This window comes from Acipenser ruthenus, unplaced genomic scaffold, assembly GCF_902713425.1.
Source record: "Acipenser ruthenus unplaced genomic scaffold, fAciRut3.2 maternal haplotype, whole genome shotgun sequence".
Lineage (NCBI taxonomy): Eukaryota > Metazoa > Chordata > Actinopteri > Acipenseriformes > Acipenseridae > Acipenser > Acipenser ruthenus.
The window spans coordinates 132,821-153,361 of NW_026707997.1; the positions used below are offsets into that span (position 1 = coordinate 132,821).

General features: G+C 38.8%; 1 protein-coding gene across 5 annotated transcripts in view; it reads right to left on the reverse strand.

The window, feature by feature from the left end:
* LOC131728612 (E3 ubiquitin-protein ligase RING2-A-like) overlaps nucleotides 1–16,202 on the reverse strand; it is a 33,551-nt gene extending 17,349 nt beyond the window's left edge. Inside the window, exons 1-3 of one of the 5 annotated variants that reach the window (XM_059019608.1) lie at nucleotides 15,929–16,202; nucleotides 6,958–7,026; nucleotides 6,149–6,292 (exon numbers count right to left, since the gene is read on the reverse strand). In XM_059019608.1, the coding sequence (XP_058875591.1) occupies nucleotides 6,149–6,271 (123 nt within the window). In that variant the 5' untranslated portion in view covers nucleotides 6,272–6,292; nucleotides 6,958–7,026; nucleotides 15,929–16,202. The remainder of the gene's footprint in view (nucleotides 1–6,148; nucleotides 6,293–6,957; nucleotides 7,027–15,928) is intronic. The other 4 variants (XM_059019611.1, XM_059019610.1, XM_059019609.1 and 1 more) reach the window with 4 other exon arrangements.
* Between the last annotated feature and the right edge of the window lie 4,339 nt (nucleotides 16,203–20,541).

A 20,541-nucleotide genomic window follows, 5' to 3' on the forward strand; every position in this document is an offset into this window, starting at 1 on the left:
AGTAAAATATAAAATAGTTTAAAGAATTCTGTCACAGGCAGTATGATTCTCTTTTTGTTGTGAATTACAGTAACTACAGTAATTTACAGTGGTATTTATCCATTATTTATAAGCCTTATACCATGATATTAAGGTTACGATAATATTTTTTTTGCATATCGTGATCCAGACGCCCTTATCCAGGTCGACTTACAATTGTTACAAGATATCACATTACTTTTACATACAGTTACCCATTTATACAGTTGGGTTTTTACTGGAGCAATCTAGGTAAAGTACCTTGCTCAAGGGTACAGCAGCAGTGTCCCCCACCAAGGAATGAACCCACGACCCTACACATTGTACACATCGTGATCCATATCATATCGTAACCTGCACATCGTGATCAGTATCATATCGTAACCTGCACATCGTGATCCGTATCATATCGTAACCTGCACATCGTGATCCGTATCATATCGTAACCTGCACATCGTGATCCGTATCATATCGTAACCTGCACATCGTGATCCGTATCATATCGTAACCTACACAACGTGATCAGTATCATATCGTAACCTGCACATCGTGATCCGTATCATATCGTAACCTACACATCGTGATCCGTATCATATCGTAACCTGCACATCGTGATCCGTATCATATCGTAACCTGCACACCGTGATCCGTATCATATCGTAACCTGCACATCGTGATCCGTATCATATCGTAACCTGCACATCGCGATCCGTATCATATCGTAACCTGCACATCGCGATCCGTATCATATCGTAACCTGCACATCGTGATCCGTATCATATCGTAACCTGCACATCGTGATCCGTATCATATCGTAACCTGCACATCGTGATCCGTATCATATCGTAACCTGCACATCGTGATCCGTATCATATCGTAACCTGCACATCGTGATCCGTATCATATCGTAACCTGCACATCGTGATCCGTATCATATCGTAACCTGCACATCGTGATCCGTATCATATCGTAACCTGCACATCGTGATCCGTATCATATCGTAACCTGCACATCGTGATCCGTATCATATCGTAACCTGCACATCGTGATCCGTATCATATCGTAACCTGCACATCGTGATCCGTATCATATCGTAACCTGCACATCGTGATCCGTATCATATCGTAACCTGCACATCGTGATCCGTATCATATCGTAACCTGCACATCGTGATCCGTATCATATCGTAACCTGCACATCGTGATCCGTATCATATCGTAACCTACACATCGTGATCCGTATCATATCGTAACCTGCACATCGTGATCCGTATCATATCGTAACCTGCACATCGTGATCCGTATCATATCGTAACCTGCACATCGTGATCCGTATCATATCGTAACCTACACATCGTGATCCGTATCATATCGTAACCTGCACATCGTGATCCGTATCATATCGTAACCTGCACATCGTGATCCGTATCATATCGTAACCTGCACATCGTGATCCGTATCATATCGTAACCTGCACATCGTGATCCGTATCATATCGTAACCTGCACATCGTGATCCGTATCATATCGTAACCTGCACATCGTGATCCGTATCATATCGTAACCTGCACATCGTGATCCGTATCATATCGTAACCTGCACATCGTGATCCGTATCATATCGTAACCTGCACATCGTGATCCGTATCATATCGTAACCTACACAACGTGATCCGTATCATATCGTAACCTGCACATCGTGATCCGTATCATATCGTAACCTGCACATCGTGATCCGTATTGTAACTGGCACATCGTGATCCTGATCGTATCTTGACAGGAGTGTACCGATACACCCCTATTTAACACTCAATCAGATTGGCTCTTATTGCGTTACTCAAACACTGTGTTTTTAACACTTTTGATGAGTCTGACTGAGTTCAGGAGCAGCTCTTCAGTTCTAATTGCCTGCCGTTGACATGTGTATGTAATGTAGGCTAGATCAATCAAAGTGTCTTTATATTTGTAAGCAACAGCACTATCTAGTGCACAGCTAACATATTGCCGGCTCTTACTTTGATAAAGACACTAAAGATGATCTAGCCCATATTACTTGTACCAATGACAGGCAGCTAGATCTGAAGAACAGCTGAAAGCACCTTCACACAGACGACTGAAAAAGTAAAGTGTTTGATTGACTGCGAGAAAGACTGCAAACACCCTAAACAGGTAAGGAACAGCACACAGAAATAACCCTAACCCTAAACAGGTAAGGAACAGCACACAGAAATAACCCTAACCCTAAACAGGTAAGGAACAGCACACAGAAATAGCTCAGTTAACTCTTAGAATGACACCTGCGTTTCAAGCTCTGAGAATAGGGACCACTTCCACAACACTGGTGCAAAGGTCAATTTATCCCACGACCCTGAAGTTCATCAATTTAGCTTTTAACTTATTTTAACACTAGTGCCAGGGCATTCCTCAGTGTGCTGCTACTGTGAGCTTGGGTTTGAAGATCACAGTTTTCTTAACCAATGCATTCTTCTGTCTCCTCACTTTCTGTATCATCCCCCCCTAAATACATCAGTGAGACATACCGCTCAGAACAAAGGCAGTGTTTCTTACATCCACTAGGGGCAGACTGTTGCAAGGGGGGATAGGTGAATAATAATGGTAACACTGTGATGTACTTGGAGGTTAGACAGGAATATGGTAGATCTATTGAGCAGTAGAGGCAAGGGATAGAGAGAGAGAATAATAGATGGGTTTCAGTGAGTTGCAGGATAACAATTCCATCTAGGGTTTATGTGACATCATAAACTACGAGACCATTAGGTTGACTAGTTTATAAACTGTCACAGAAACCCGAGATGGAATTATTTTCCTTCAACTCACTGAAGCCCATGTATTTTTATAATACATGGCTATTAGTATATGTAATAAAAAAAAGATAATAAACGGGTGTTAAGGTTCAAACTGCAAATGAATTTAATGAATTCAAGAAGCTGCTTGATGAGGTTCTGGGATCAATAAGCTACTAACAACCAAATGAGCAAGATGGGCCGAATGGCCTCCTCTCGTTTGTAAACTTTCTATTAAGTCTAAAGAATCTTAAATATAATTTTCTTTTTGATAATTCAGGAACAGTGAATTAAACTGGGTAGATAATGAACTGCAAAAAATTACTTATTTTTATGGAAAAGGTGTTTCAATGGGGTATGCTTTTTTTCTTCTTCCTTAGTCACTGTCAGAGTTGATGAATATTTGTCTCGCTCGCTTGTTTGGCGCTCCCATTGGTGGAGGATGATTGTAAATCTTCACAGCGACAGATTTGTTAAAAGTGCCTAAAAACATGAATTATGGGTGTTGTCGAGTGACTGAATTTTTGAAAGTCATTGACAGGAATGTCTTTAATTTCCCATTGCTCTCTAATTTCTCTGCGATACGAATGTACCAGCTTTACATCCATTTTTTTTAATTCTCATTTTGTTGCTCATTAATGAACATTTCTCTACTGTGGGTGTTGTCGAGTGATTGAAAACAAGACATTTTGTGTTTGAATTGAAAGTGGTCTTGAGGAGTTGAATTGGTCAAAGTTCAAGTATATTTTCCTCTAGAGGAATTATGACATTTTGATGTCACTACTGTGCTATTATGCCTTTTTTTCGAATGGCTCAGGATGCAAATACAGCCTTCATCCATGTATATGTGTGTGTGTGTGTGTGTGTGTGTATACTGTATATATATATATATATATATATATATATATATATATATATATATATATATATATATATTTATGTAGCATTATAATATAATACTATTCAATAAAAGAAAGAAAAAAAATGACATTTTAGAGTCAACATTTCACAATATATCCGAGCATCTTGTTGGCCTTTTTTATAGCTTCCCCACATTGTCTAGATGAAGACATTTCTGAGTCAACATAAACTCCTAGGTCTTTCATAGATTCCTTCTTCAATTTCAGTATCTCCCATATGATATTTATAATGCACATTTTTATTGCCTGTATGCAGTATCTACACATTTCTCTATTAAATGTCATTTGCCATGTGTCTGCCCAGTTCTGAATGCTGTCTAGATCATTTTGAATGACCATTGCTGCTGCATCAGTGTTTGCCACTCCTCCTATTTTTGTGTTGTCTGCAAATTTAACAAGTTTGCTTACTATACCAGAATCTAAGTTATTCATGTAAATTAGGAATAGCAGAGGACCTAATACTGATCCCTGTGGTACACCACTGGTTACCTCGCTTCATTTTGAGGTTTCTCCTCTAATCAGTACTTTCTGTTTTCTACATGTTAACCACTCCCTAATCCATGTACATGCATTTCCTTGAATCCCTACTGCATTCAGTTTGAGAATTAATCTTTTATGCTGGACTTTGCCAAAAGCTTTCTGGAAATCTAAATAAACCATGTATTATCCATTGTCGATGTTGCATCCTCAAAGAAATCAAGCAGGTTAGTTAGACATGATCTCCCTTTCCTAAAACCATGCTGGCTGTCTCCCAGGATACTGTTACCATATAGGTAATTTTCCATTTTGGATCTTATTATAATTTCCGTTTACATATAATAGAAGTCAGGCTTATTGGTGTGTAGTTACCTGGTTCGGTTGTGTCTCCCTTTTTGTGATCTACCCCTCCTATTAATATGTCCTGGACTTGCCTGACCTCAGCACCACGTTACTGGATCCTCAGCTGATGCACTACCCTTGCACTATTGCACTACTATTATGTCATTGTAGATATAACTTGTTGTAATCCTAGCTTGTTGCATCCTATTTCATATTGTATTTTAGTAGCATTATTTGCATTTACTGTAAACTATTCTGTATTTAAATATTTATCTTGCATTGTAACCCTGTACAGTACTGCCCTGTAACACCTGTAAGTCTCCTTTGATAAAGACGTCTGCCAAATAAATAATAATAATAATAATAATAATAATAATAATAATAATAATAATAATAATAGTAATAATAGTAATAATAATAATAATAATAATAATAATAATATGAACAATGTTATCAGTCCAAATGCAATAACAAGATTCTACTGTGCTTTGTTCTGCCTCCCCACTGCTATTGAGGACACAGGTTGCTGTAAACTTTGTAAAAGGTCTGCAGGATGTAAAGACTGAAGAGAAATACAAAGTGAATCGAAACAAAAAGAAGAATACAACGGTTAAGATAAGTGGGATATTTCACCCCTGTACCAACAGAGTCACAGATAAGCCACTACGGGATGGAAATAAGACTCCTATTGCATAGCAGCTTAACCATTCCAGGTTTTAATGGCTGTTTGATTAGACACATTGCATATGTAAGTAGGGCTGTCAGATAAGCCTCTGAATAGCAATCGATTAATTGGGCACACAAAATATAATTGTTCAATAAAATATCGATAATTGTACTCCATGCCCCCCCTCACCCAGAGATGTGATTATTTAAAATTCATTGCTGCTCAGTAAAAGCTTGTGCACAATAATGGAAGGCGAGGGGTAATTACCTGTAATATATCGCTGGGCGTGGCAGGAATACCGGCATTCATTTTTTTCTCAGCTGTGGGCAGCACTGATTGTATTTCATCGACTGTCCACCTGCTCTGCATCCAAGGTGGCGCTGCTGCGCTTTTTGTTTACATCGGGCGGGTACTTACAAAGCATTCTCAAAACTGATTCGCTGGTAGTCAGGATGGGACCAGCAAATCAGATGATACTTAACACTTGAGCAGGAAAAAAAGAACACGCCCACTGCTTGTCTTTGGCAGAAATACAGGGCGTTCGGTGCAGTGTCGTTGAATAATGTTATGAAATATACGTTACAAAAATGTAATTATTGAATCGATTATCCAGTATTTATCTCGATGAATGTAAGAGGAATGGAATCGATAAAAAAAAATAGATTTTTTATTTAATCGTAGCAGCCCTAATAAGCAACAAGCTCAGAGGAGTTATAAAACATAGTAAAACCAGGAATGGATTAATCTGCTATGCAATGGGAGTCTTATTTCCATCCCTGCAATACAGTTTGTGAATAACCCTGGTTGCAAAGTGCATTGGTGGGGTAATCGGCTTGTTCTGAGAAACAGTGGCCAGCCCCACGTGCATCGTTGATGTAAACCCACAGCTGCAGTCTGGCCCAGCTGAGCAGCTTGTTCCTTACCCTGGTACACACCTGTGCAGTGGGCTTGTCAGCGGTAATACAAACCTGAGGCGTCCTGTGGAGCTCGTACAGACTGAGCTCCCACGTTTTACTGGGGTTCTGAGCGCTGGCTGGGGTGGCCATGGTCAAAGTGGTGCGATCCTCCTTAATAGACAAACAAAAACAGGGGTCAGTCAATTCAAATCAGAGCCAACTGTATGACCAAAAGATTGATGACTGTGACTGATATCAACAGTGTGTACAGAATAGTGCAGTGACTGGATGTGGTATTTAAGTGGGGTGTCATAGTAATGCATGTTACAGTGATACAATATGTGGAATAACTTGTGTTCTCAAGATGCATGTAAGTGTGAAGCATATGAACAAATGTATAAGCAGACCCCCCCCCCCCCCCCCCCATTGATCCCTAGAATCTAGTACCACGTTTCCATGAACCACAGAACCCGGGTACATGCTCTACAACGTCACCGCAGCAGCCTGGACAACAACAAAGACCCATCTAATCAGTTACAGTATTGATCCTTCTTATATGGCCCTTCATTTTACGGTACCTGTAAGCTTTTATGATAAGCATTTGATAGCTCTCTGTTTTAAAACTTAGCTATGGTTCACAGCATAACACAGTGGAACGATCACAGTATCATGTAGTAATTGTAGGAAATATTGCCACGTGTGAAAACTTTAACAAGAAAAATAAATAATTTTAACTGGTTAACAGACTAGCAAGCACTGGCAAAATCAGCTCAGTTTTATACAGTGCAGAACTCATTTACTTTAACGTTTTGTTTTGTTTCTGGACTTTGCGATACCTGCACGCTGGGCGTCTTCAGTAATAGTATCAGAATCCTGGAGTCACCACTGTACCTTTTGAAGGTATTCTGACGTGAAAAACAGGAAAAAAACCACAATCCAGATCAGAAAGTCGTTGTGTGATTAAACATTCTGCTTTGCTTCTAATCTCCACTCATTCCCAGCACACAATCTCCACTCATTCCCAGCACACACAATCACTGTTTGCAAGCAACGTCAATGAATTCACCTGGCAAATTCAGTGTAAAACTATGCACTAAAGTCTCAAATTGAAACTTGCCTACTGTCAAACAGGCAGATATATCAGACTGATATGACAGATAGACTGATTCAGTACGTTTACGGAGCACAAGTATTCAGACTATGAAGTATTTGGAATACTTGAATATGCCGAATGCTCTGTACACATGCAGGTGGAATTCTCTTATTCCTTTCATATTCTGTGTTTCCATGGTAAACGGAATATTCCTTGTATGCCATTAACGCATGCGCACCTTGCTTCCCACTGCAAACCAAGAGTGCTGACTGGAGTGGAATAGCTTGTTGTTTGTTGTAAAGAGCAGGAGGTGTGGACCTATATTTCTGTTTTTGTTTTTTCAGATATGGAATCTGATATTTTGAGATTGTGTAGATGCTTGTGGGTCTTAATTCAGTGCAATGTGTTCACGTAGACATGCACGCTTATGTCTTTATTAATACAACAAGGACACAGATTGAAGACGAGTTGCCCGTTTAGCCAAGCACATCAACATCAGAGACTACAGTAAACAAACATACAGTAGAATAACCATAGTAAATAAATAAATAAATAAATAAATAAATAAATAAATAAAGCAAATACTCTGTGTGTGTATATATATATCTCAAAAGAAACTTATCACTATTAGAAGACATTTATTTCCAAAAAAAATAAGGTATATAAATGATGGACATTGACTAATGTTTTTGGTTTCTTTTTAATCACTCGATCATTCATCCTTGACCATGACACGCTTGAGTGACTATGACTGAAGCATATGCACTTAATCACCTAATTGGTGAGACAGTTGACTGGACACTGGATATGGAGTGATTTCAGCTGTTGAATTGCAAGCTTGAATAAAAGCAATAAAGAAAATCACAGAAAAACACCAGTATGCCACGTCTGTCAAGAGAGCAGTGCCTTTGTGTAATCAGCATGTTGGAGGCTGGACTAGGGCAGCGTGCTGTGGCTTGCCGTCTTGGGTGCTCACAGCCTGCAATTTCAAACCTGGCGAGACGGTATAACCAGACACACTCTGTCAATGACAGGCCACGAACTGGGAGACCAAGAGTCACAACACCTGACCAAGATCGACAGATCATTCTGCAGCATCTTCGTGATGTCAACTGTTAATCAGCACAATAAAAAGTCAATGCACCTGCTCTGAAACACAGTTTGTCATTTTTCGATCACATCTAGTGAATTTTATCCAAATATAAGATGAGTTTCTTTTGATGCTCAAATATAAGTGATATGTTTCTTTTGATGCTCAAAATAATTGTCACCACATGCATAGTTGCTTTTTCGAAGAGCTTTTGATTGAATTTCTGTTAGAGAGCTGTAATTGTATATAAATAAAGGTTTGCTGTTTTGAAATGTAGTTGTATATTTGTTTTCTGTATTCTTTTGTACTCAAATTGTAAGAGCATTCTATAGTGTACCTATACAGCTCCCCAATACCTACTGGTGAGTGGCACTTTAGAAATTGTGAAAAATAAATAAATGAATAAATAGATAATATGTCTGTGATGGCTAATATATTATAATGTGATGAATTATTCTCCTTCAGCCTCGTCAGTCAGCTGGTCAGGGTAACCCGATGTCCGCACCTCGCCGGTGTGACAGTGCACCCTGTGAGATACTGCACCCCTTACATAATAAACACATGTTTCCTTTTTGTTTTGTAATTTTGCTACTTACTAGTTATATACAGCGCTACACTTAATAAAACATTGAATACAACCTCTAGTTTTTGACACACTAATCGTCAATTTTGTAATACGAGTAAAAAGTTGTGTGAATAAACACACCTACAGCAAAAGCACAGCTGTGGGAAAAGCTTGCAAAGAGGAACATGTACACTATGTGCTTGTTTCTTCTAGTTTAAATGTTAACTCAAGGTTTGTTCCATCGTCTCCCCTTACATGGCAGGACGTGCTCATGTTAAAGCACAGTGCAGTGCTGATCCTTTTAAACACTTTTGCACATCTCTGTTTCTTGCCATCAAGCAGTTTTACGACTTTAAAATCTTTAATAAAAGTGATGTCTGCTCATCAGACCAAAAGTAGCTGTGTTTTCTCGCACGTGGCGTCATGTTTACTGCTGTATTTGTTATTGTTCGTGTCTGTTGTGGGTTACGCTTCATATTCTGAATATGCTGTTTGCATGGCTTTATATTCCACGAGTATTCCGCATACTAGTGGAATATGCCACCTCCAATACTCTGAATATACAGAGGTGGAATGTTCCTCTTCATATTCTGAATATACAGAGGTGGAATGTTCCTCTTCATATTCCGAATATACAGAGGTGGAATGTTCCTCTTCATATTCTGAATATACAGAGGTGGAATGTTCCTCTTCATATTCTGAATATACAGAGGTGGAATGTTCCTCTTCATATTCCGAATATACAGAGGTGGAATGTTCCTCTTCATATTCCGAATATACAGAGGTGGAATGTTCCTCTTCATATTCCGAATATACAGAGGTGGAATGTTCCTCTTCATATTCCGAATATACAGAGGTGGAATGTTCCTCTTCATATTCTGAATATACAGAGGTGGAATGTTCCTCTTCATATTCCGAATATACAGAGGTGGAATGTTCCTCTTCATATTCCGAATATACAGAGGTGGAATGTTCCTCTTCATATTCTGAATATACAGAGGTGGAATGTTCCTCTTCATATTCTGAATATACAGAGGTGGAATGTTCCTCTTCATATTCTGAATATACAGAGGTGGAATGTTCCTCTTCATATTCTGAATATACAGAGGTGGAATGTTCCTCTTCATATTCCGAATATACAGAGGTGGAATGTTCCTCTTCATATTCTGAATATACAGAGGTGGAATGTTCCTCTTCATATTCTGAATATACAGAGGTGGAATGTTCCTCTTCATATTCTGAATATACAGAGGTGGAATGTTCCTCTTCATATTCTGAATATACAGAGGTGGAATGTTCCTCTTCATATTCTGAATATACAGAGGTGGAATGTTCCTCTTCATATTCTGAATATACAGAGGTGGAATGTTCCTCTTCATATTCTGAATATACAGAGGTGGAATGTTCCTCTTCATATTCCAAAGATGCTGTTTACATGACGGAATATATATTCAGATTATTCAGTATTCTGAATACTAGTGGAATATTACTGGCCATGTAAACGCACTGAATGAATAAAAAAATGACGCAATAACTTAATACCACTTGATTTACCAAAATGAAAATAATTTATCATGGATGCGAGAAAAACACATTAACAGATTCAACCTCGAAATCTGTCTGTGAACTTCCTGTTTGTATTCCATTATGAACCTACACAAAGGGGAAATACATAAATACAATGTTTTTGTGTAAAAGAGAAAAGAGAAGTACATGATCTGAAATCAAGTGAACTGAAGCACAATCTCATAAATGCATCACTGTATTACAGCCTTAATAAAAGTGCAAATGCCTTAATAAAAGTGCAAATGCTATGAAAGTGAAACATAACGTTAATGTTTTGCAAAACAAATAATAAAAATAATACTACATTTACTATTTAAGAACACAGTGTGTATATATATATACAGTTCTGACAATGTCTAAATCAGATTGGCAGATTTTACCTGAACTGAAGTCAAAGTAGATGCTATAGTCAGAGGTGAAAGTAACTTGAATTTCCTACCGGTGTGCTATCATTTCCAGGTACATGTTAAAAAGTGGTACTCAGTGCACTGCGCTTGTTCGCGCTGCCTAAACAACTTCCGCTAGAAAGCAGGGAAGCGCCCATTCAAATCTGGTATGTTATGCTGCTTTCAGTCTTTATCTTTAATTGAATGTATTATATTTTACCTTGTCTTTTACCTTGTTTTTAATGTAATTTATCATTATTCCACCATTAAGAAAATAGCATGTGAATATTTATCATATGCAATACATTGGGTCGTGTACATTTTTTTTACTTGTGAAACTTTGCAGTGGATGTCTTATAAATGTTTTTTTTTTTTCTTTTCAGAGAAATTAAATGGTTTGTTTCCAGTTTAAGTTTGCAAAACATAATGTATAATTAATGGTAAATGTACCACTTTTTGGCAATAGGAAAACACCCATCAGATCGCAATTGATTGCACCTGTACCAAAAACTGACAGCACACCACTTTCTGACACACGAGTCAAGTTGTGGTATGCGTACCACATTCTGATGATGTACCACTTTCTAACACTACACCGGCTCTATAGTCCAGCTTCTATCAAAGTGAAAAACCACGTCCACAAACTTGAACTTAAAGCGTATCTATAAACTTCAGGTGCATTCAAACAGTATTCCAATTCCAAAAGAAAAGAGTGACAGACAAGTTGAGAAAGGCATGTGAACAGAATAATCTTTTTTTTGTAATTTTATTTTTTATTATTTGTGCATTTTCCCTAAGGGATATCAGACAATGTCCATTAGGTAAACTGTTCCCCCACTACTACCACTGATTTGAGTTTGTTTCCTCAGGATGCCCATGGTCAAGTCATCCAGTTAGAATTAGGGTTATAATTAGGATTTCACTGACATTTTGCGGATCTGTTTAAACATTAAATACACCTAATATTTCAGAGCACTATAAAAGCCTAAAAACAGTGCCTAATTACTGCTTCCTTACTAAAACAGAGTGCTGGCATTTGTTAAAAGGCAAGCAGGCAACATTTCCCAACAGCTGCTGCCGACATTCTCTGTCTGGTGTGGATTTGCCCATACACTGAGACTGCACGTCTGCATCCACTGAAGTGTAAGACAAAGCTTTGCCAAGTTATACAGATGTGGAAATCAACCAAAGGTTACCCAAAGGTATCTGGCATTCTTTAATGAAGTCCATATATGCAGCACATTCGTACATCCAGGAATTTATTTTATCAGTACCGAGTCAAAACAAAGAAAACGTGCCTATTCGGGTCTAATATTCTAACTGCGTTTAAAAAGTAAGCAGCAGGTTGTTTGAACGAGGTAGCTGTGCTTGATTGCACCTGTAGTGCTGATTTAACTTGAGTACAACCAACACAGGAATACTTCGTCTGCGCTGACTTTCCAGCTTGTTTTCTGAAAGCTGTTTGTTTTACGTTCTGTTCAGCAGCCTCTGTAGCAGCCTTTTGTTTAATGTGTGATTCTGAAGTTATAGGAATCAATCAAATTTTCTTTGAGTCACATTACAAGATGTGCAAAACAATTCCCTCCATCTGCAGGTACAGTTTCTTTGGGGAATGTCTCGACACGATCCTCAGCCGAAATACACTGTGCTTGTTTTGCTTTGTCGTCCATTTTTGGTATTTTACCTCCAATGCTGAAAATTAGATTTTAGCACGCCTGTGTCCCACCTGCTACAATACAGTACAGCAGGTCACAGAAAAGCCAGTACAGACGCACTGATAGGCTGATTAAAACATCGTTGTCATCTGAACAGTAAACAAGAAAGTTAACCGCTTTGGAGTATTTTTTTTTAATTATATTTCTCTAAGTTTTTGTTTTTCCTAAGTGCAATGCACACAGGAAGGAGAAGGAATAAAAAAGCCTATCTACAGAAGAGAGAGACGTCGTTTGCGCTGTGCAGTAGTTCATGAGGTTTCTTTCCTCCCCTCACCAGCTGAAAGTGTCCTGATTTTTCACGCTTGCTATCTGGTCACCCTACTCAGACTCGAGACTCGAAGTCAAGGACTCGTGACTTGGACTTGAATGACAGTGACTTGGGCTCTGATGACTTGGACTAAACACTTGAATCTCGAACTCGAGGTATACAGTGCCTTGCGAAAGTATTCGGCCCCCTTGAACTTTGCGACCTTTTGCCACATTTCAGGCTTCAAACATAAAGATATAAAACTGTAATTTTTTGTGAAGAATCAACAACAAGTGGGACACAATCATGCAGTGGAACGAAATTTATTGGATATTTCAAACTTTTTTAACAAATAAAAAACTGAAAAATTGGGCGTGCAAAATTATTCAGCCCCTTTACTTTCAGTGCAGCAAACTCTCTCCAGAAGTTCAGTGAGGATCTCTGAATGATCCAATGTTGACCTAAATGACTAATGATGATAAATAGAATCCACCTGTGTGTAATCAAGTCTCCGTATAAATGCACCTGCACTGTGATAGTCTCAGAGGTCCGTTTAAAGCGCAGAGAGCATCATGAAGAACAAGGAACACACCAGGCAGGTCCGAGATACTGTTGTGGAGAAGTTTAAAGCCGGATTTGGATACAAAAAGATTTCCCAAGCTTTAAACATCCCAAGGAGCACTGTGCAAGCGATAATATTGAAATGGAAGGAGTATCAGACCACTGCAAATCTACCAAGACCTGGCCGTCCCTCTAAACTTTCAGCTCATACAAGGAGAAGACTGATCAGAGATGCAGCCAAGAGGCCCATGATCACTCTGGATGAACTGCAGAGATCTACAGCTGAGGTGGGAGACTCTGTCCATAGGACAACAATCAGTCGTATACTGCACAAATCTGGCCTTTATGGAAGAGTGGCAAGAAGAAAGCCATTTCTTAAAGATATCCATAAAAAGTGTCGTTTACAGTTTGCCACAAGCCACCTGGGAGACACACCAAACATGTGGAAGAAGGTGCTCTGGTCAGATGAAACCAAAATCGAACTTTTTGGCAACAATGCAAAACGTTATGTTTGGCGTAAAAGCAACACAGCTCATCACCCTGAACACACCATCCCCACTGTCAAACATGGTGGTGGCAGCATCATGGTTTGGGCCTGCTTTTCTTCAGCAGGGACAGGGAAGATGGTTAAAATTGATGGGAAGATGGATGGAGCCAAATACAGGACCATTCTGGAAGAAAACCTGATGGAGTCTGCAAAAGACCTGAGACTGGGACGGAGATTTGTCTTCCAACAAGACAATGATCCAAAACATAAAGCAAAATCTACAATGGAATGGTTCACAAATAAACATATCCAGGTGTTAGAATGGCCAAGTCAAAGTCCAGACCTGAATCCAATCGAGAATCTGTGGAAGAACTGAAAACTGCTGTTCACAAATGCTCTCCATCCAACCTCACTGAGCTCGAGCTGTTTTGCAAGGAGGAATGGGCAAAAATTTCAGTCTCTCGATGTGCAAAACTGATAGAGACATACCCCAAGCGACTTACAGCTGTAATCGCAGCAAAAGGTGGCGCTACAAAGTATTAACTTAAGGGGGCTGAATAATTTTGCACGCCCAATTTTTCAGTTTTTTATTTGTTAAAAAAGTTTGAAATATCCAATAAATTTCGTTCCACTTCATGATTGTGTCCCACTTGTTGTTGACTCTTCACAAAAAATTACAGTTTCATATCTTTATGTTTGAAGCCTGAAATGTGGCAAAAGGTCGCAAAGTTCAAGGGGGCCGAATACTTTCGCAAGGCACTGTATATATATATATATATATATATATATATACTGTATATAATAATCAGACTTGTAGTCGAGTCCTCAAACCTTGATTATATATATATATATATATAGAGAGAGAGAGAGAGAGAGAGAGAGAGAGAGAGAGAGAGAGAGATAGATAGATATATAGATATAATGATTACGTATTGATATAGAGAAATGTCTGTATATGTACTGCGTGAAACAAATGCAAAACAATATCTAGATGGATTTATCTTTTAAATCGTTGACAATTTGACAGTAATACCGCCTGCATCGAATTCACGTCTAGACATTTACTGCAAGGATTTCTGGGGAGAATCTGTAGTATTTCCTGCCAACTCACGTGATAACTCGGGGAACTCGAAAAAGCACGGAAGAATTCAGGCCAACTGAAGCGCACTCCAGTCGACTGTCCATGGAAACGAGGTATATTATTCTCAAGAACCCTTGCTTAAATAATGTTAAACAATTGGATATAGAAAACATTTTTTTAGTAATAACAGTAAGAACCACTAATAACAATAAATAAATAAAGTAATATTAAAGGGAACACAATACAATGTAAAGCTGTGTTTTTCTTCAGCACTGATGTAAGGCTGGGTGCCAAGCCGCTACAGCTAAATCCGTGGTCAATGTAAACAAACTGGAGTGGCAACAAGGACCGCGCACGGGGGCATGAACTGCACGGATCCAACGCGCACTAACAACACAACCGAGATACTTTACAGGAGTCTGCGTGGCGACTGGAGTTCAGTCTCTGTTGCCCAGGCTGAAAAAAAAACTATTTTTTTGACGTTTTCTTCTTTTTTTTTTTTTTTTTTTTTAAGAGTTTCGTTAATGTGGTTAATTTTAAAATGCCGTTAATAATAATATTATTATTATTATTATTATTATTATTATTATTATTATTATTATTAAGACATTGGAAACACCAGTTCAACGATATAATACATTTTATCGTCCCCAAATCAGCTAAACTTCAAAATCCATTGATCATACAGGTGGGGTTTTACTATCGAGTTTGTGACGCAACGCAGTATTTTATTGTACATAAATAATGAGTAGAAGAATGAGAGTTTTCGCGGAGGATACACTTTGGAGAGAGGTGCTAGCTGCGACTACACGACACCTCGATCATATCAACGAGCATGTGTGCAGAGTCATACAGTAAGACATGCATCAGGGGCCGGGAAGCTCCAGCGCTACAATATTATCAAAAACAGGACTTTATAAGAACTGTATATTTGTATACCGGCAAAAGCTAATTCACAAGGTAAACAGACTTCTGCTCAACTTTATACGACAACGGAAAACGTAGTCAATACTTACAGTTGTAGATATGATTATATGAATATTAATATTTAATATCCGATTTCTGTCAACGTGTTTGAAACCACAGTCCTTGGTGTATTTTAATCCCACTGTCCGTTTAATCGCTGCTTCGCTTTTCCGTATTTGGCTGGAAATCCGTTTGCTTGTGATCGGTTATTTTTTTGTTAGTTTGTTTTTTTATTGTTGTAATATTTTTAGTAGTACAAGATAAACAAACTAATACTGCCTTTCTCGGGCGGCCATTATCCAGCAGGATATGTCTTTACGTCACTTCCTGTACATAGAAGCCGAGAGGAACAATGCTGCTCCAGACTAGGCGTGATGGCACCACCTGACGGGCAGTCTGAGGATAGCACATTGCTGCCGGTATTGACGCTGTAGGAAAACTATTGAACGCAGGGCTATGAAACCTTTCAAGCGGAGGCACCAGAAAGCATTATACACACATAGGGGGCGCTCTAGGCTACTTTAGTATAGTGCAGCTAAATAAAACTTTTAAAAAGTGAAGACCAGAAATTTGGAGTGGTTCATCAAAACCACTCCAAGGGCAGCAGTGTGGAGTAGTGGTTAGGGCTCTGGACTCTTGACCAGAGGGTTGTGGGTTCAATCCCCAGTGGGGGATACTGCTGTTGTACCCTTGAGCAAGGTACTTTACCTAGATTGCTCCAGTAAAAACCCAACTGTATAAATGGGTAATTGTATGTAAAAATAATGTGATATCTGTATAATGTGAAATAATGTATAATGTGATATCTTGTAACAATTGTAAGTCGCCCTGGATAAGGGCGTCTGCTAAGAAATAAATAAATAAATAATAATAATAATCAAAACAAGCTGATTTTCACAGAGTCAAGGTCAGAGTGGACAGTAAGCCCACTCGTGGGTGGCCACTCAGACTTCTCAATTGTGGCGTCGATGTAATTTGTATCATACAGCACCCTGTACTATATTTTGTATAGTATATGATATTCTATATGCTGTTTGTATACAGTAGAAGTACATGCATAATATGGCCAGGAGGTTTCACTGTGCAGATAATTAAATCAACTGCCGTTGATGATAGCTTCCTTGAGCCATGGAGACAATCCTCTTACAGCATGGCCTTATCAAACCATTGCATTGAATTACAGCATGGCCTTATCAAACCATTGCATTGAATTACAGCATGGCCTTATCAAACCATTGCATTGAATTATAGCATGGCCTTATCAAACCATTGCATTGAATTACAGCATGGCCTTATCAAACCATTGCATTGAATTACAGCATGGCCTTATCAAACCATTGCATTGAATTTTGCATCATAGTCTTATTATATATGAATGGATATGAAATGTAGTAAAAAAAAATGTATTTCAATGAATTTGTATTCATTAATGATATTGTTACTATTGTGGCTGTTGTGCAATGAGTTCTGAGCTATATATATCACAAACAATATTATTATTATTATTATTATTATTATTATTATTAATAATAATAATAATAATAATAATAATAAAAACCTGCCCACCAAGCCTAATTCCATTAAAACTAGACCCCCCCCCAGTAAAAAAGAGGAAATAAAGACTTTAAGACCAATAGACTTTAAATTATAATTCCAGTCTAATATCAGTAGACTGTACTAGAATTGCATTGTAACTGCAGTTTGAGATCACTAGACTAGACTATTAGAATTACATTGTAACTGCAGTTTGAGATCACTAGACTAGACTGTACTAGAATTACATTGTCACTGCAGTTTGAGATCACTAGACTAGACTGTACTAGAATTACATTGTCACTGCAGTTTGAGATCACTAGACTAGACTGTACTAGAATTACATTGTCACTGCAGTTTGAGATCACTAGACTAGACTATTAGAATTACATTGTCACTGCAGTTTGAGATCACTAGACTAGACTGTACTAGAATTACATTGTCACTGCAGTTTTAGATCACTATATGGACGGGGGGGGAGGATTAAAATTCTGTTGCCACATTTTAAGAATCCAGCACCCCCCGTCCCCCATCCCCAAAAAACAAGGTTCATAGATCAAACACCAAAATAACAAAGTTCGTTTTGTGAAATTACGATATGGAGCGTGAATTCGATTTGTCAATCTGCGAGACAGGCAGTGAAAGTTCATTTTCCCAGACCTCCCCCTATATCCAGCTCCCCTCCCTCCCTAAACGTTATTGTCCTGCAGTAGAAAGGGCTGGCGAGTTCAGCAGTGTCTCCCCAGCAGGGAGGGTATTGATCAGCCTTGATTGATTACCGGCTCAGAATAAACGCTGCTCTGCGCGCTCTCAATGCTGTGAGCCGGAGGCGGCAGATGGCTCTATTCAAGGCATTTCTGGTAATGGGCCGGGGGAGAGCAGGAGAGAAGGGGTCAGTAGCTGACCAGGGCAATAAGACCCCATCATTCTAAGAGCTCCAGATTCCATTTGGAAATGTGAGACACCTGCATACCAGTACATGTCATACAGAATATAGTTGTTGTCCCTTAAAAGTTTGTATTTATTAACTGTACACTTTTTAAAACAAGTTAAAACCACAGAGACAGACATACAGGGTCTCCCTAATATAGTTACAAGTTAGTGTGTATTAGTTTCCTTCATTCTTATTTGGTTTAGTTGTATTAAAGCTGCAGACTGTGTCCCACCGTCCTGTTCAGCACAGCACTTCTATATCATTCCTTCATGGGGTCTGTGTTAGTTTGCTGCATTCTGAAAGGAGTTTAGTTTCATTAAAGCTGCAGACAGACAGAGTGCCCCACAACCACCCTGTTCAGTTTGACACAACAATATCATTCCTTCTTATTGGTGTCTGTGTTAGTTTACTACATCCTTCTACAGCTTAGTTTCATTGAAGCTGCAGGCAGACAGATAGTCAGACTGACAGACAGACAGACAGACAGACAGACAGACAGACAGTGCCCCACAATCCTGTTCAATCTGACACTCCCATATAATTCCCTCAGTGTCAGTAAATAGTGCAATTTGCTGTAAAATGGAGTAAATTGTTGCACAGTGTAATTATACTGCAGGACTTTCCACACGATGGTTACTGTCATTACTGTGGTTATATAGTCAACGCAGTAGTCAACAGTAAATAATAAATGCATATTTTGAAATAATAAGGTTGCATTAAAATACAGAGACCATAGTAAATACTGTTTGAACAAAATACTTCAGTATGTCTTGTGCTTTAAGTATGTAACATATAAAATGTTCCCACAGTGAAAGCACAGCACAGTGTAATAAAGCACAGTGTAATAAAGCACAGTGTAATAAAACACAGCACAGTGTAATAAAGCACAGTGAAAGCACAGCACAGTGTAATAAAGCTCAGTGAAAACACAGCACAGTGAAAGGACAGCACAGTGTAATAAAACACAGTGAAAGCACAGCACAGTGTAATAAAGCACAGTGAAAGCACAGCACAGTGTAATAAAGCACAGTGAAAACACAGCACAGTGTAATAAAGCTCAGTGAAAGCACAGCACAGTGTAATAAAGCACGGTGTAATAAAGCACAGTGAAAGCACAGCACAGTGTAATAAAGCACAGTATAATAAAGCACAGTGAAAGCACAGCACAGTGTAATAAAGCACAGTGTAATAAAGCACAGTGAAAACACAGCACAGTGAAAGCACAGCACAGTGTAATAAAGCTCAGTGTAATAAAGCTCAGTGAAAGCACAGCACAGTGTAATAAAGCACAGTGAAAGCACAGCACAGTGTAATAAAGCATGGTGTAATAAAGCACAGTGAAAACACAGCACAGTGTAATAAAGCACAGTGAAAGCGCAGCACAGTGAAAGGACAGCACAGTGTAATAAAACACAGTGAAAGGACAGCACAGTGTAATAAAGCACAGTGAAAGCACAGCACAGTGAAAGCACAGCACAGTGTAATAAAGCACAGTGAAAGCACAGCACAGTGTAATAAAGCACAGTGAAAGCACAGCACAGTGTAATAAAGCATGGTGTAATAAAGCACAGTGAAAACACAGCACAGTGTAATAAAGCACAGTGAAAGCGCAGCACAGTGAAAGGACAGCACAGTGTAATAAAACACAGTGAAAGGACAGCACAGTGTAATAAAGCACAGTGAAAGCACAGCACAGTGAAAGGACAGCACAGTGTAATAAAACACAGTGAAAGCACAGCACAGTGTAATAAAGCACAGTGAAAGCACAGCACGGTGTAATAAAGCACAGTGAAAGTACAGCACTGTGTAATAAAGCACAGCACATTGTAATAAAGCACAGTGAAAGCACAACACAGTGTAATAAAGCACAGTGGAAGCACAGCACAGTGTAATAAAGCACAGTGAAAGCACAGCACAGTGAAAGGACATCACAGTGTAATAAAGCACAGTGAAAGCACAGCACAGTGAAAGGACAGCACAGTGTAATAAAACACAGTGAAAGCACAGCACAGTGTAATAAAGCTAAGTGAAAGCACAGCACAGTGAAAGCACAACACAGTGTAATAAAGCACAGTGAAAGCACAGCACAGTGTAATAAAGCACAGTGAAAGCACAGCACGGTGTAATAAAGCACAGTGAAAGCACAGCACAGTGTAATAAAGCACAGCACGGTGTAATAAAGCACAGTGAAAGTAC